This window comes from Nylanderia fulva, unplaced genomic scaffold (assembly GCF_048542155.1).
Source record: "Nylanderia fulva isolate GAGA-0341 unplaced genomic scaffold, ASM4854215v1 Scaffold60, whole genome shotgun sequence".
Classification (NCBI taxonomy): Eukaryota; Metazoa; Arthropoda; class Insecta; order Hymenoptera; family Formicidae; genus Nylanderia; species Nylanderia fulva.
In genome coordinates, this window is record NW_028190699.1 from 1 (window position 1) to 17917 (window position 17917).

The following is a 17917-nucleotide window of genomic DNA, read 5'->3' on the forward strand; positions in this document are numbered from 1 at the left end:
ATTAGCAGTTCATCATATCTAATAATTTGAGTTACGCTGTCTTCCCTCATTACTGGGAACACCAATCTTCTTAATGGTGTATTTGCACTGTAATGAATTCGACAAGCCACAGTACGTCCCAATATTTTAACATTTCTTTGAGGATATTCCCTTTTTGGCGCACATGATGCAAAATGATGTCTTATATTATTTTTAGAAAAAAACCCTTTGCATTTAGCACAAGGAATAAAATCGGCTGCTTGTCTATTCAATTCATTTCTTGGACGCCGGCATACAATTAAATCTCCTTTATTTAAGTTAGAATTAGTATTATATATGAAATTTCCTTTTCGTCTAAGTAGACCAATAATCTTCTTTCGTTCCGGATTACCTGAAATAGTAAGTACAAAATGTATAATAAATTATGATTAAATTAAAAGTAAATTATTAAAAATTTTACACATAATATACACACAATGAATTATTAATATTTGAAAAGTATCAGAAATTATTTGATCAAATATTATAGTTGGCAAAATTTTTTATATATTTTTTTAAATTTAAAGACTATTGTTTAAAATGAAGTTATACATATACTTTAGTAGTATATGTACAAGTTATATATGGAAATGTGTTAATAAGAAAGATGATGCATTCACAGTTTTCAAGTTATGAGCGATTAAACAAGAAAACGTTTTTGAATGTAATTAGCCGAATATAGATAACAAAATTTTATTTTTAAAATTTTGAGTGATTAACTTGAATAGATATTCACTTTAAAAAACATAATTTTAAATATATAAAGTATTAAAATTTGAAAAGCTATGATAAATGATTTTCTTCGACATTTTCACGTTAGGAACTTCGATTTCAATTAACTTTTAGATATTATAAATAGTATTGGCAACTTTGTATATAACATACAACTTACCCTTAGGTAAAAGACGAAACTTTTTCACATCTTCTTCTTCTTTATGTACTGTTTCTAAATGTCTTGCAATTTGCGCTTGAAATTTTTCACAATATACGCACATATTTTGTTTTAATTTAGGATTATTGGAAGTTTCCACATACATATTTCTATCATCACATATTTCAGATGAAAATGTTGATGTCAAATTTAATGTCCTCTTCACAGATTTATTTTTACTTGTATTAATCGTACGTTCATGTGTATTTTTAGTTTCATTTTCATCTTCATCTTCATCTGTGTCTTCAAGCTTAGAACAATCTGACAAATGAAAACTACTATCTAAATTATTTTTAGATGTAATGGATGTATCATCAGACTCAGAATTATTATTATGGATTTCACACTCTAAGTCTAACTGATTCTCTATGAGTGTAGATTCTGCAACTGGACAAGATGTTTCACTTGAAATATTATCGATAACGTAAGTCCCGTTTGCATTTGAAGAAACATCACTATTATCGATATTATACGTATTATTCATCTGTATACTATTTGTAATATTATCAACTTTCTCTGTGTGCACTGGAATCTTCTTTAGTAATATCTTAACATTTTGTATTTCTAGAATCTTCGGAGTTTTTTTAGGTTTTTTAGTTTTTCTAAATTTCTCAATAACATTCGCATTTTCACATATTTTAGAAGTAGAATAAAATTTATTACAACATTGAACGCTCTGTTTAACATCCGAAATCTTACTTATTGTCGAAACATTTTCGATATCGTAATTCACATTTGCTGTATCAATACTGAACGTAGCATTAGAATTAATAGCTGGCGAAGAATCTGTAAACAAAATTTATGAAAATAAAGTAGAGAACTTTTATTGCAAGTAACTGATGTTGCAAAAGCTGTAATGTATTGTAACGCAAAATATGTAAATAAAACTGCATATAGAATGATCACTGTGGGCATATTCGATATACACAGTCAGTACTGAAAATCTATAGTTTATGTATATTATAGATTTTCAGTACTGGCAATAAATATTAGAACATGCTCCGCAAAATGTTTTATAATCTGATTAATTATACGTTATACACTTACTGCTTATCTCAATAGTGTTACTAACAATTAATGTATTAAAATTCTCATCGATACAAGGAGCATCTACAGTCAAATGCGCAGAATCTTCAATATTATCACTGTCATTTGTATTATCACAACTTATCAAATTAAAATCAGACTTTATATTGCACTGTTCAGTATCACAGTTACTGCTTGATGGAACGCAAGTGCCTTCTTCGATTTCAAATGTCACATATGATGCATCAACATTTAAAATAGCATTGGAATTGACAGTTGTTGGAGAATCTGTGAAATAAGATAAAAAATAGGGTAGAGACATTTTATTGCAAGCAACCGATGATGTTGCAAAAGCTGTTAATGTGTTGTCAGGCAAAATACGTAGAAAGACTGTATCTAGAATGTCTGCTGTATAATGTATTAAAATTTGATTAATTATGGTATATGTATATCATAGACTCACCGCTTTTCTCAATATTGTTACTAACAACTAATGTATTAAGATTCTCATTGATACAAGGATCATCTACAGTCAAATGCGCAGAATCTTTAATATTATCACTGTCATTTGTATTATCACAACTTATCAAATTAAAATCAGACTTTATATTGCACTGTTCAGTATCACAGTTACTGCTTGATGGAACGCAAGTGCCTTTTTCGATTTCAAATGTCACATATGATGCATCAACATTTAAAGTAGCATTGGAATTGACAGTTGTTGGAGAATCTGTGAAATAAGATAAAAAATAGGGTAGAGACATTTTATTGCAAGCAACTGATGATGTTGCAAAAGCTGTTAATGTGTTGTCAGGCAAAATACGTAGAAAGACTGTATCTAGAATGTCTGCCGTATAATGTATTAAAATTTGATTAATTATATGTATATCATAGACTCACCGCTTTTCTCAATATTGTTACTAACAACTAATGTATTAAGATTCTCATCGATACAAGGATCATCTACAGTCAAATGCGCAGAATCTTTAATATTATCACTGTCATTTGTATTATCACAACTTATCAAATTAAAATCAGACTTTATATTGCACTGTTCAGTATCACAGTTACTGCTTGATGGAACGCAAGTGCCTTTTTCGATTTCAAATGTCACATATGATGCATCAACATTTAAAGTAGCATTGGAATTGACAGTTGTTGGAGAATCTGTGAAATAAGATAAAAAATAGGGTAGAGACATTTTATTGCAAGCAATTGATGATGTTGCAAAAGCTGTTAATGTGTTGTCAGGCAAAATACGTAGAAAGACTGTATCTAGAATGTCTGCTGTATAATGTATTAAAATTTGATTAATTATATGTATATCATAGACTCACCGCTTTTCTCAATATTGTTACTAACAACTAATGTATTAAGATTCTCATCGATACAAGGATCATCTACAGTCAAATGCGCAGAATCTTTAATATTATCACTGTCATTTGTATTATCACAACTTATCAAATTAAAATCAGACTTTATATTGCACTGTTCAGTATCACAGTTACTGCTTGATGGAACGCAAGTGCCTTCTTCGATTTCAAATGTCACATATGATGCATCAACATTTAAAATAGCATTGGAATTGACAGTTGTTGGAGAATCTGTGAAATATAATAAAAAATAGGGTAGAGACATTTTTATTGCAAGCAACTGATGATGTTGCAAAAGCTGTTAATGTGTTGTCACGCAAAATACGTAAAAAGACTGTATCTAGAATGTCTGCTATATAATGTATTAAAATCTGATTAATTATATGTATCATAGATTATCACTTTTCTCAATGTTGTTACTAACAACTAATGTATTAAGATTATCATCGATACAAGGAGCATCTGCAGTCAAATGCGCAGAATCTTTAATATTATCACTGTCATTTGTATTATCACAACTTATCAAATTAAAATTAGACTTTATATTGCATTGTTCAGTATCACAGTTACTGCTTGACGGAAGGCAAGTGCCTTCTTTGATTTTATGTCACATTTGATGTATCAACATTTAACGTAGCATTGGAATTGGCAGTTGGTTGAAAATCTTTAAAACAAATTTATGAAGATAAAGTAAATATAATTTTATAAGTAAACTTTATGTACTAATTATAAAACTTTAAACCATTTTTCATGAACATAATTGTATTAGGTTAAAGATTTAACATAACAATTATACATTAATTGAACATATATATAATAATACCTGATAAAGTTGTTAACTTCACTTTCGGAATCTTCATGTTTAGATTATCTGCAATCTTTTGCAAGCTGAATTTTTTTTCTAAAATAACAATCGAACTTTAAATACATAATTGCTCATAAAATTATAATACTTTGCACTTTTATTACAAAAAATGAATCATACAAATAAATCATATTAGAATTTGAATGTTCTAGATATTTTCTTTATTTTAAAGTATATGAATTTATATTTTATTGTACTTACTGTTGGTTGCGATAATGCATGATTTTTTAATCTTTTTTGTCTTTAGCTGTTTTATGTTGTAAACACTATAATATTTGTTGCTACATAATAGATAATACATTTTGATTTTTGCATCAATTAATTTTAATATTAGTATTTCGTTTGTCTAATTAAAACAACAGTAGCAAAACAACAATAGCAAATTAAACGACAAATTAACAATAGCAAAATAAACGACCATCAAAGTAATAATTCTAATCATCAAAGACGTAATAATTCTAACGGTAATGGCTTTCGCGCTTTTTTTGGTATCGAGTTTCTATGGTAGCGAGTAATGGCTCCTGCACAAAGGACGTGGAAATGCTTGCTACGCGGCAAGAAGCGACGCGGTAGCCAATCAACGTACCACTTTTTAATAAAGGTGCCTTTTCACGAGCCGCTGAAACCGATTGTTTGAGCGACAAAAATGATCACGTGACAACTTTTGTCGCTAAACTAAACAGCGATAATTTTTGACATGAAAAGGATAGTAGCGCGACAGAATTGAAAGTTGAGAGACAAATTTTGCGTCGTTTGTGTAATCAGTTAAAAACAAAATTTGCATTATTTGTGTATAACCAGTTATATTAATTTGTATATTACGCAATGGCTTCTAGAAAACAAAAATATAACAATTGGCTACTAAATTGTAATCGTACATGATTCGAGAAAGTGAAATCAAATATAACAATGATATTATTTTTGTTATTAGTTTGCTGTTGACAAATCAAACTCAAAAAAGATATTCTAAAAAAAAGTTTTGCACCGCTGTTTCAAAATCGTAACGAGCATGACTTTTATAAAGCTACCTTACCATATATAAGATCAGAAAGTGCAAGATTTATTAATTATTTTCGCATGTCATCAACACATTATGTTTTCTTCAGTATACACGACACTATCAACTAATCTGTGACAGTGCATCAGCGTTTGAGCAGTAAATGCTTTGTAGTTGAACTGATTCAAACTACAAAATTGTTGACGCTGGATTACAAGCAACAAATCTGTCGCTTCAATCGCTTGTTTTAGCGGCACGTGAAATTGCGCCTTAAAGGTGCAAATTCATGGAGACGCTCGATGCTCATTTTCAGCGTCAAAAACGTGACCAAAAATAAAGATACCAATTCGTCAATTTTGATCACATGACGTCTTTTGACGCTGAAATTTACCGTCTAACGTCAGCATAAAAAGGCACCTTAAGAGCTGTAATTTATTGGCTACCGCGTCGCTCTTGCCGCGCGCCAAGCATTTCCGCGTCCTGTGAGCAGGAGCCATATGACCGATATTCATAGACCGGTATTCATAGTCCGATCTTATATTCAAGATCGTTTTAAATCTGGTCGGTGGTTGACTTAAGATCCTGTTCAACCAATCAAATGGCTCCGTGGCGTCTTAAGCTCGGACTTAAGACGATCTTAAATATAAGATCGGACTATGAATTTAGGCCTAAGTCCCGGCATACAATAAGTGATATAAGCCCTAAGCCTTATTATTTAAGGCTGCGTTCCAAAACGTCCTCTTCGAGGAAAATTCCACTGAAAATTTATAATGCATGTAACGTACACTATAGCTTTTTAAGTAAAATTTTCCTCGAAGAGGACGTTTTGGAACGCAACCTAAGTTTTAAACAGTGACGTATTTTTTTTCGGTGAGGTTACTCGCGCTGCCTTAAAACCATTGCACGTAAAAAGTTTTAGTCGTAACCGTAAGATTCAACCTATTACGTTGCTCGATTCGGCCATCCATAACCGTAGCAGTAAGAATCAAACAACGCGATTGGTCAAATCCTACGGTTATGACTAAAACTTTTTTACGTGCAATGGCCTTAAAGCTTAGGCTGAAGTCCCATAGAGTGGATTGCACGGAAATGGAATTAGCGGATCACCAATCACAGGACTGCTTCGACGTAATCTTTGAAAAGGTTACATCAGAACAATCTCGTGATTGGTAATCCGCTAATTCCGCTTCCGCACAATCTGCTCCATGGGACTCCAACCTTAGGGTGCCGTCACATGAGGCGTAACTTGCGTAAAGCGTAACTTGCGGCGACCAATCACATCGTCTCATTTGAGTATCAGCTGCAAATGAGATAATGTGATTGGTCGGCGCAAGTTACGCTCCATGTGAAGCCAGCCTTAGGGTTTAAATCACCTATCGGTGAACCCGACCTTAAGACGATCTTAAATATAAAAAATTAAATATAAAATTCTAACTCCTGGTCCACAATAGGTGATTTAAACCCTAAGTTTTAAGAAATTGACCAATCATAAGGTTTGTTCGCGTCACATACCCTAACATGCTCCTTTTCACTCCAATGCGATCCTATTGGAGCTTTTATCCAAATTATCCAATAGGATCGCATTGGAGTGAAAAGGAGCATGTTGGGGCATGTGACGCGAACAAATCTATAGTCGAGTATTCTCCTAATACCTAACTGTGATTGATCAATTTCTTAAAGCTTAGAGCTTAAATCACCTATTGTGGACCAGGGGTAATAGTAATGGTTTCCGCACTTTTCATACCTTTTTCAAATATTGGTATGCAGAGAGTAATGGCTCCTGCACACAGGACATGGAAATGCTTGCCGCGCGGCAAGAAGCGACGCGGTAACTAATCAACATACCTTTTTAATAAGAGCTGTAGGTTTATTAGCTATCGCGTCGCTTCTTGTCGCGCGGCAAGCATTTCCGCGTCCTGTGTGCAGAAGCCATTAGACTTTAGGTCTGTTCCTTTCAGCTGAACTGGCTGCACTAGTTCAGAGGATGTCTTTTGCTCAACATTGGAAGGAAAAAGACAACCTCTAAACTACTGCAGCCAGTTCAGCTGAAAAGAACAGACCTTTTATACGCAGGCGCAATTACGTCATGTAACTACATTTAGCAGAGAAAGGCCAATATTCATAATCCTAATCTGTAAATATGAATGTTTTGTCTTTTTGTTAAAAACATAAATGTACATATAATATATAAATTTATATTCCTATTTTAATTATATTAAAATAAAAAATGTATCTACATAATTTTGAAAAATTGAAATTAGTTGATTCAATGCAAATATATGCGAATAATATTGTGTTTCAATTTCAATGTAATTTCTATATTTTATATTTCTGATTTATATTGTATGATAAACACACTAGTAGAATATTTATCATAAAATATCCTACTAGTAAATCTGTTCTGTTTAGCTAAACTTATACACCGTTCCTTTCTCCTCTTTTTCTTTTCCACGTGAAAAATTATCGTAAAATATCATGAAATATAGAAATTACATTAAAATAGAAACACAATATCATTTGCATACATTTTGCATTGGACAAAATAATTTCAATTTTTTCAGAATTATGCAGATACATTATTTACTTTAATACATATAATTAGAACAAGAATGAATTTATAAATTATATGTGTATTTATATTTTTAACAAGAAAACAAAATACATTATTTATAGATTATAGGAAATGTAATAAGATATTACACAGGCTATTATAGGAAACCACAATCCGGATTAAGACAACAATTATATGTATCTAACTGTAATGCAATCTTGAATAATTGGTCTTCTAAAAAGCATTTTTTATTGTGACATATCTAATCAAGAAAAGAATTGTACAATTATAAAACAAAAATGTAATTGTAATCCATCTTGTAGTAAGACATCCTTTCTTATAAAATTATAATAGCAAGTGAATAAAAAACAAAGTACTACATAAAATATAACAAAAACAATAACATATTTTTTAACTTTTTAATAAATAATTAGTAATAGTTAACTCTCTTTTTAAGGTAATTCAGGTAATTCATGATCCTATAAAACATGTATATCACGGTCGAGGTTATCTTCCATAAATTATATATTTATCTTTAATTTAATATATTTAATATTTATTTATTTTGAAATATTATCAAGAAAGACTTCCGCATAGTATTTTTATAAAGGTATTAAGAATATTTAATATAGTTTTTTATATTCATTTTCACATCTACATATTGGACATAATATTTTTAATGCTGGTCCATCCACATCCTGTGAGGTTCGTACAGCACAATTTAAGCATAATATGTGTCCGCAATCTCCAGCACCAAAATTTGTAACACTTATATCATTTGTACATATGACACATGTCATTGGCTTTAAATCTTGTACTTTGATATGCCGCAATTTACACTTTGGTCTGTTGCAAGTTTTAATTTTAAAATCCCCACATATATTAGTATTTTGTAGAGTTCGGCCGACTTCTCTTTTCATATTCTCAGTCATTATTCCTGTTTGTTCATAGCGAAGTTGTTCCACGCTGGTACAATGTAAAAATTGACATCTTTTATTGCGGCATGTGGTATTCTGATATTGAAAGCAGTATTTGTATCTATGTAAAAGCCTGCAATCTGGATCAAAACAACAATTATTTGTAAAATTTAAGCAATCTTTAACAATTGACTTCCTGAAACAAAAAGCATTTTTCACAGTGAAATATAATTTTAAAAAATTATATAATTGTAAAGAAGTATAATCAAAAAGAGAAAAAGAATTGTATAATTGTAAAATTGTTTAATTATATAATAAAAATGATAAAAAAGATTCGTAAAATATTTAAAAATTTGCTGAATGGTAAGATATTTAGATACTTCTTACCTTGAACCGTAATAAGACATCTGTTTCTTATAAAACGGTAATAACAAATGACAACAAACGACAATAAAGATTTTTCTTATAAAATGACAATAGCAAGATAAAACGACACTAGCAAGATAAAATGATAATAGAATAATATAAACGACAACAGCAATGATATATAGTATTAACTGAAAGTTATACTAGATACAACGTATATACTATGTACGACACCTAAGGCCGGTATTCGTAGTCCGTTCTTAAGCCGGGTTTACATTCATCGTAAAATCGGCTTCATATAGTTAGCACCCCATTTACAACCGATTCGATTTCTTTTGAATGCAATCGTTTGATGGTCGTTTGATGATCAATGATGGTCCATTATAAACGTTTAACGGTAATTAGTTTAATTATAAACAAATTTTGCTACTTTTTTCAGTTAGCACCCCATAATATTTAAAATTTTTTACATAAATTGATGTAGAATCGTTTGACGGTGATTGACGGTCTATTATTAAGGGGATGCCGGAGGTACGTTTTTACCGACCGAATGCGAATATATAGAGATTATTTTGGGATATCTTTTTATTGACTATGCGAATCAATAAATCCTTTTCCACGATTAAAGTACTTATAAAAATGGACCGCGTTAGCTATAATTCCATATATAAATCATATAAAAATCAAAAATTACAGTTTTGTTATCGGCTTCTTTCATGTCAGTTCGTAACAATACTTATTTAATAAAAATAGTTCTGCAGTTTATCTGTGCATAAAATATAGTATACGCGATAGGGTTAACATGAAGAAATATTAATAAACAATAAAAAGTGAGATTGCAAGTCTAATAAAAAAGTTATATATTAAAAACATTTTCACGCATATGTGTGTGTGTATATGCGTATACGTGCATATGTGTGGATATGTGTGGTACTAACCTATCGTGTGTATATGTGTATACGTGTATATGTTTGGATATGTATGGTGCTAACCTATCGAAGTTCGGCCGTCACTCCGGCATCCCCTTAATACAGAAATATTAATATTTTTTTCTCTCTTATTCGATCTTTTTCGCGCGCGCTACGACCTCTCCATTAGTATAAGCTCTGTGCCCCAACTCGACTTTGACCCAGTGCTGCATATTTGCAGACGGACCAGCCACATTTGCAGTCAGTACGATCGGAGAACCCTCTGTATGTCACGTCACGATCCCCACCGCCGGGCCGTTCAGAACGGTCCCGGAATCCAGCCGCCGGATGGGGGTATTAGAGGGATACGTGACGACTTCAAAATTCTAAATATAATTAAGAATTTCGAGCGAATTTCTAATCTGGATTTCAGACTCTGGAATACTGGCGACGGGCCGTCACTGACGGCGAGTCGTATTGTCATATGCGATCCAAAATGCGAGAAAAATAAAATATAAAATATAAGAAATATATAATATTATATTAATTTAATATTATAAATCAATATTAATAAAAAAAATATATTTCAAATATAAAGTAATTTATTAATTATAAATATATTTAAGTCTACATATAAATAATTTACTTAAATTTAAAAATTTAATTAAAAATGATTATTAATTAATAATAATTATAATTAATAATTACAAGTATGTTTTAGTTGTAAAAAGCCACTCTTGTGCATGTTGGGGCCCAACATGCTTCTTTTCACTCCAATGCGATCCTATTGGATAATTTAGATAAAAGCTCCAATAGGATCGCATTGGAGTGAAAAGGATCATGTTGGGGCATGTGACGCGAACAAATCTTTGACTCTGACTCGATTCGGACTCTCGGTGAAAACTAGATCCTATTATAGGACTCTAGTGGAAACATAGAGCTTCTGCACACAGAACGCGGCAACGCTTGCCACGCGGCAGAAGCCAACGCGATAGCCAATCAGGGTATCGATTCTGTAACTTTTTCTAAAGTGAAAACGTGAAAAATGAAAAATTTCCACCAATTGCACATCGATTTCATTTTAAAATCACTGCGTGATTGGCGAGAATTTTTCACTTTTCACATTTTCACTTTAAAAAAAGTTACAGAATCGATACCCAGACTGCCGCGTTTTCGGAAATAATAGATACATAACTTCTACCGCGCGTCAAAAGTTGATTCGATCCTAATTTTTACCATTGGCTATCGCGTCGGCTTCCGCCGCGCGGAACGCGTTGCAGGAGCCCATAGTCAATGAAGCAGGTTTGATCGATCCGAAAGCGATCAATGACCAATCACAACCATTTCTTTGAAGAATAAATGGTTGTGATTGGTCAATGACGTCATTGGGTGTGTTCAGAACACACAACAGTTGAGCAACATTACTAGATTTTATATATTAAATAGCGATATAAATATAGCTTAATCTAGTAACGTTGCTCAACTGTTGTGTATTCTGAACGCACCTATTGATCGCTCTCAGATCGATTAAACTTCCTTCATTCAAAAACGCTATACTATTTGTGTGGTTTAATTCGCTCGTGTTGTTTTTGCTTTTGTCGTTTTTTATTTAGCCATTTGCTAATTTATTTTTATTTACTCTATTTTGCGTTTTATATTTTTAACATGATTTGTCGTGATTATATGCTTCGTGTATGTCGAAGAAATCCTTGCAAAATGCGACATGAAGTAGAAAGATGTACTAGTGATGAAGAAAATTTATGTAAAAAAGTATTCCTTACGAACGATGAAGTCGTTGAAATTAATCTAAATATACGTCCATTTCGGGAAACTGTTTATAAAGAAATGAAACGATTAGCATATGTATTAAGGGAAACTTATTCCGAAGATTTGAAAGTTACGACCTGTACATTAAATATGTTGGGCGAATGTTTATTTCCATGTTTGGCCTGTGGAACAGCTGTTAGAAATCGTAAGTTTCTACATAATATATTTGTCTATTTATTACATACATATATATAAATATCGAGATAAATTAATCAAAGTTATCTTTCAGTTGTAGAAAGCACACCAGTATGTAATAAATGTTATGTTCCACTTGTGGAAAACAAGATCAATGCCTTAAGATGTGGACATGCATATTGTGCCTATTGCATTAAACGTCTTCCACTAACAATAGAAGGACTGCTTCCTCTTTTAAAATGTAATCAATGCCAACAGTGGGCAGTAAAGTTTGTGTTATGTATGTATTTTGAAACAAATGTTTCTAATTGCTCTTTAAAATTGAAATAAATTTAGCCAATATAATCTGTGAAATGTATACATATAGAAATCAAAGTTTTAAGAAATCTGACTTTATTAATTTCTTTCTAATTATTTATTACTTATTTCTTTCTAATTATGTTTAGAATTCAAAGAGTTACAGACAGATCCTCCTTTTTGGTTTAAGACATATTTTGGAAAAAAGTTATATTTTAAATACAATATATCTAAAATCTACAAAAATACATTAAAATAGAAATGCAATTTCATTGACATATATTCTACATTGGCTAAATTTCAATTTTTCAGATCTATACATTTTTTATTTTATAATAATTACAGAAAGATATAAATTTATACATATGTTTAACGAAGATACATACATATATACATATACATATAAAAAAATATTTATTGTTTACAGATTAAGCAAAGGAAAAACAAAAAAGGACATGAAGATGTAAATTTTTAAATTAAAAAGATTTTGAGATTTCGTTATTCATTGACAATACATATATATTTATCTTTCAATACTAAGCATTTATTTTTTATAGCTTATACTAAAAAATATGATACGTTTAATTATATTCATTAAAGATATAATCTGCTTTTATTGTTATATCATGTTCAAAAAATAAAGACATGTATTTTTCAATTCAGTTAATGTGTGTATATAACTTATATCAATCTTTTAAGGAGTTATATGTCATATGCATCGAATTATCTATATCACTGAACTTATAACTTTAGTAGTATAAAGATGTAGTGCTTGCAATGCACTAATGCATAGATATTTCATTCAGATCTAGATACATTGTATGCAATTGTAAGTCTCTTATTCTATATATTCATATTTTGACTGTCAAAGATATATCTCTTTTTATGCTGTCTCCAATATGCAGCGCACGATGATCCTTGTATTATACAATATGCCAACCCATTTCAAACTGTATTATGTTTTAGTTTAAGAATTATAATTTTTTTGTTTTACTACATTCTAATAGGAATTTGAATAAATGTTGAGGAATTTTAAATAATTAGGTTTCAGAAGTAGCAAAATGTGACTTTTGGCAATTTTTTTTAAATTTATTATAATTTTTCAAATTCATTTTGTGTATAAAATGTATCAATATATAATTAGTTTACATTTACAGCCACTCAGAAAGTAAGCAAATATTAATGAGTACTTGTTGGAATATATTATTAATTACATAGATAATTCAAATATTTATATATAAATAATTATTGTGCGTGTGTGTGTGAAGCGGTTAAAAATAAAATATAAAAATTTTCTTTTGTGATATAGATAATATACAACATGCTGCATTTGGGTATGTCATGCTAAAGAACAGGCTTCACTGATATATTCAGTAACTGAATAGCAATATAAATGCTACTCAATCTTCTAACTTGTCAAATATATGAAATCATTATTGCTTTAACAGACACTGCAAGCTAATGAAGAAGCGTTGACCATTTTATCACAGAACATAAGCTTCCAATAGCGGAGACTGTAAAATAAGCTTTCGCATAAAAGATTCTCATGCTTTGTAATGGATTTCTTACTGATATTCGGTGGAACTTATACTATAGAATGTATAGAACACATTTAATTTAAAGTGAGTATTGTTATATTTTCATAGTTATAGTTTGTAGGTAATAAAGAGTATGTAACGTAAGTTTAATAATTTTTTAATCAATTTTTTTCTATTTTTAATGGGACCTTTTCTAAAATAATGCATAGTGTGCAACATGTATAAGTAATGGGATAAATATGGTGCAATTACCATATAAATTTTTTTCACTTTATCCATCTGTTTGTTAAACCTAAAGGAAGCCTGAATTATTATGATAACAGTTAAGGGTAAGATTGCAGTACACACAAAGAATATTTTCATGTCACGCTGCTTATTAATATTATATCTTATTTATTTTTATTTTAGCAGAAGATAACAATTAGTGAATAATAATGGGCAAACCACAGATCTAAGTTTCACCGATATCAAGAAAAAATACATTACGAATCATGAAAATCTTTTATGCGAGAGCTTAATATTATAGTCTCTGCTAATAGAATCTTACGTTCTGTAATGAAATTATCAACGCTCATGAATTTATTTGCAGAGATTCTTGAAGTTATATCTTGGAATATATTTGGAAATAAAAAAAATAATTCTGTATTAATATCAATATTATATTTGTATATAATTTATACTTTAAAGTTTATATTTATGTGTACCGTCTTACATAATAATACTGCTGTAAATGAATAGACAACTTTTTTAGATAAATTCTTGGATTTATGAAAATGCAAATGTATGGACGTTATATTTGAATTGCTTGCTTATTTGATGAATGATAGCAAAAAAGTATATCTCTTTTGGGATGTCGTTAAAATAGCCAATTGACATATAATATATACAATACATCCAAAAAATACTTCTTTTGCTATCATTCATCGAATAAGCAAGCAATTCGAATATATACATAAATATTCATTTAAAAGCATTAATAAATATATAATAGCTTTCCGCGTTAATTTCTGTACTTTGTTAATAGGCAGATATATATATAGGCAGATTTCATGACTGTCGCCATAACAGCCTTTACATTGCAATAATTGGTAGTTTTGGCGACAAAGTAGTTTTGGCGACAAAAAAATTAATTTCCAATATTTCAACGATATATAGGTATATTTTATGACTGTCGCTATAACAACCTTTATATCACAATGATTTTCGTAGATTGGTAGTTTTGGCGACAAAATAACAAATATATTATTATTGACAATAAATCTCTCTATATTAATCATCAAAAGATATATTTTGTTATATAATGATGAAAACAATAGTGTACGAATAATAACATTAGATATACATACAATTATATAAGTAAAATAAGATTTTTAATATTTCAGTAGTATATAGGTAGATTTCGCAACTGTCGTCATAATTGTCTTTATACCGCAATAGTTTTGACGACGGTCGCCAAAACAACCAAATGTCGTCAAAACTACCCGTTCTTATAAGAAAAAGTCATGGAAACTGCCCCTGGATATATATATATATATATATAAATGTTGTAGCCAGATTACAAAATTCGTCGTTTTATAAAACGTTTAGCCATTTTATTAAGTGCAGCGCCACATACATTCTTAAATTATGATTAAAAATGAAATATTTTATAATCTGGCTAAGAATTTTAGTCTTTATATATGAAAAGAAACTCATCGCCACATTGTCAAATTCAATTATTTGTACGTCATTTTAAATTCTGGCTGGTTCACTTCAGTCATTTAATATTGAAAGGATAATGTGAAAGATGTTCTTCTCGTTCTTCTTTTTACAATTGTCAGGTAGGATGGTATGTTTGAAATAAAGATAATTCGAACACTCGAAATTAAAGTATAAGAAAAGACTCGCTATCAATTTATTCTCCAAGTACAGACCAAAAGACTCCCGCACGTATAATTTTTCAACCGTATTATAGCGCTTCTCAAAAGAGAGTGACAGTTAGTCGCCGGTCTTTTTGGAGCAGGGTCTTCGAACAGTGCCCCACTCCTGTTACGCTCCTGTGTTGCGCCTGCTCGGATGCGCACGCAATAAACAGCTGTGTAAGACGCATGGTACGCAATATGACGAGTTCCGCCGGACGCATATATTTCTTACAACTCGGCCAGCCTGATTTGAACTTCGTCTCGAAGTTAACTACATTACGTACAAATCGGTAAGTCGTTAGATAACTATGATCATTACTAATCCGCCGCTAGCACTTTATACATATATCGCGTTGAGGTTATCGTGATACATTCTTTTCCCCTTTTTTTTTTTTTTTTTTTGTTCGTTTACTATTCTAACTACGACTTAAATCTAATACAAATATTCTATTTACAACTATGAATTAATTTTCAGGTTTCTTCGGCGCCTTGATCCACGGTTTTATTCGATCGACAGACAGTATTGTATTTAAGGGTTTTTGCTTAATGTTAAAACCTGGAATATCTTGGATCACGTATCTATGGTTCCCGAGGACCTTCGCAACCTGGTAAGGTCCTTTGTAATTAGGTTTCAACTTTGAATTAATTCCAACTTTATTTCGGTCGTCCCTAATTAGAATACGATCTCCAATTTTATATATCGTTGGTTTCTTACAGTGCTTGTCTCGGTACATTTTATTGTAATCCCTTACTACCTCAGTCGCTCGCAACGCATTTTCCCTGCTAATATCCCTTTCTTTTTCAAGGTTCGCATCGATATCTACAAGAGCTTGCGTAAACCTGGCTAGGGAGCTATCGCCGTGGCTACGTTGATCGAAGCCAAACATGATCTTTGCCGGTGTAGCCTTGATTGCGGAATGGTATGTATTGTTGAGCACGTATTGCATATCATTTAGACGCTCTTTCCATCCACTCGGTGTCTCTATTAATTTAGTGAGGGACGATTTGATGAAACGATTCACCCTCTCAACCATACCGTTTGCCCATGGGGCCGCCACCGCAACCTTTCTATGCTTGATGTTTTTCTCTTTCATGACTTCTAAGAATTCTTTTGACGTAAACGCTGTGCCTCTATCCGAAACTATTTCTAGTGGATTTCCAAACACAGATATAATGTTGTCGATGCAATGTAGTGCTTCTTTAGTCCCTGTAGATTTTGTAGGGAATAACCATGTAAATCGCGAAAATGCATCTATCACAACTAAAATGTGTTTGAAATTATCCGCAGTTTCTTGAAGCGGACCAAAGTGGTCACCATGCAGTACATCAAGTGGCAACGTGGGTAAAGGGTACAGCTGTGTTTCCCCCTCCAAACGATTCGGAGAGCTATTCGACATAATGCAAGTGAGACAGTTATTCACGTATTCATATATTCGTTTTCTCATGGTCGGAAACCAAAAATTTTGACTAATGCTTCGGAACGTTTTCTCAGCACCGCAATGAGCCAATTCGTCGTGGTGGACTCGCAACATGTTCGTCACCATTGACTCGGGTACCACAAATTTTAATCTGTCATCTATTTTTCTGTAAACTAAGCCGTCACTTAAGGCAAATTTTTCACTATCCTCTAGCTCTAAGCTCTGACTGATTTCTAATATTCTAGGGTCTGTCAGCTGTAAAAATTCTAAGCGCCTTTCCAACGGGAGCTCGTCCACATGGGCCACGCATCTGCTGAGGGCATCAACGTGAGCCATGCGACTTCCTGGGCGGTGCATTATACTAAAGGTATAATTTTGCAGAGCCAAAGTCCATCTGGCTATTCGAGGATTTAGATTTGCCTTATTGATAGCATACACGATTGCATTACAGTCTGTAATGACTGCAAAATCTATCCCGTACAAATACACGTGGAATCTTTCTATTGCACGCACTATTGCTAACATTTCTAATTCATAACTATGGTAATTTTTTTCAGCCGCATTCGTGCCTGAACTAAAGTACGCTACTGGGGACCATTTCCCCTCCTGCTGCCGCTGCAACAGAATCGCCCCGTACCCTAGACTGCACGCATCTGTATGAAGCTGAGTCTCTGCGGAGGGATTATACAGACTCAACACCGGAGGTGAGGTCAGTTCATTCTTTAATAACTTAAACGCCTCTATGCACGAATTATCGAAAAGATACGGCACGTTTTTCCTCATCAAATTTTGTAATGGTCTAATTTTAATCGAATAATCCCTGATAAATTTTCTAAAATAATTTGTAAG

At 31.7% G+C, this 17917-nt stretch overlaps 2 protein-coding genes and 1 long non-coding RNA gene across 3 annotated transcripts; 1 reads left to right on the forward strand and 2 right to left on the reverse strand.

Annotated features, from left to right (window-relative positions):
- Positions 1-6: 6 nt before the first annotated feature.
- LOC114940182 (uncharacterized) lies at positions 7-6028 on the reverse strand (the record flags this gene model as incomplete). The annotated part of the gene is made up of 8 exons (XM_085488008.1): positions 4415-6028; positions 4172-4249; positions 3313-3579; positions 2876-3142; positions 2439-2705; positions 1997-2263; positions 911-1735; positions 7-370 (listed from the first exon to the last, which is right to left on the reverse strand). Coding segments are annotated over exons 1-8 (2435 nt in total), but the record flags the coding sequence as incomplete, so codon positions are not given.
- A 2138-nt stretch (positions 6029-8166) lies between these two features.
- On the reverse strand, positions 8167-9463 carry LOC114940183 (uncharacterized). Its single transcript, XR_003821394.2, has 2 exons — positions 9066-9463; positions 8167-8874 (listed from the first exon to the last, which is right to left on the reverse strand). It is a non-coding gene; the product is annotated as an uncharacterized LOC114940183 (long non-coding RNA).
- Positions 9464-11426: 1963 nt separating this feature from the next.
- Positions 11427-12873, forward strand: LOC114940184 (uncharacterized). Its single transcript, XM_029314708.2, has 3 exons — positions 11427-11924; positions 12009-12194; positions 12639-12873. Exons 1-3 carry the CDS (start codon positions 11618-11620, stop codon positions 12641-12643), a joined length of 498 nt encoding a protein of 165 aa, XP_029170541.2. The 5' UTR covers positions 11427-11617; the 3' UTR covers positions 12644-12873.
- Positions 12874-17917: the final 5044 nt, after the last annotated feature.

Excerpts from the sequence above, each read along its gene's own strand:
- LOC114940184 (XM_029314708.2), top strand. The coding sequence starts at position 11,618 with ATGATTTGTCGTGATTATATGCTTCGTGTATGTCGAAGAAATCCTTGC. Across the intron at positions 11,925-12,008 it reads TGGAACAGCTGTTAGAAATC|TTGTAGAAAGCACACCAGTA; the intron begins GTAAGTTTCTAC and ends GTTATCTTTCAG.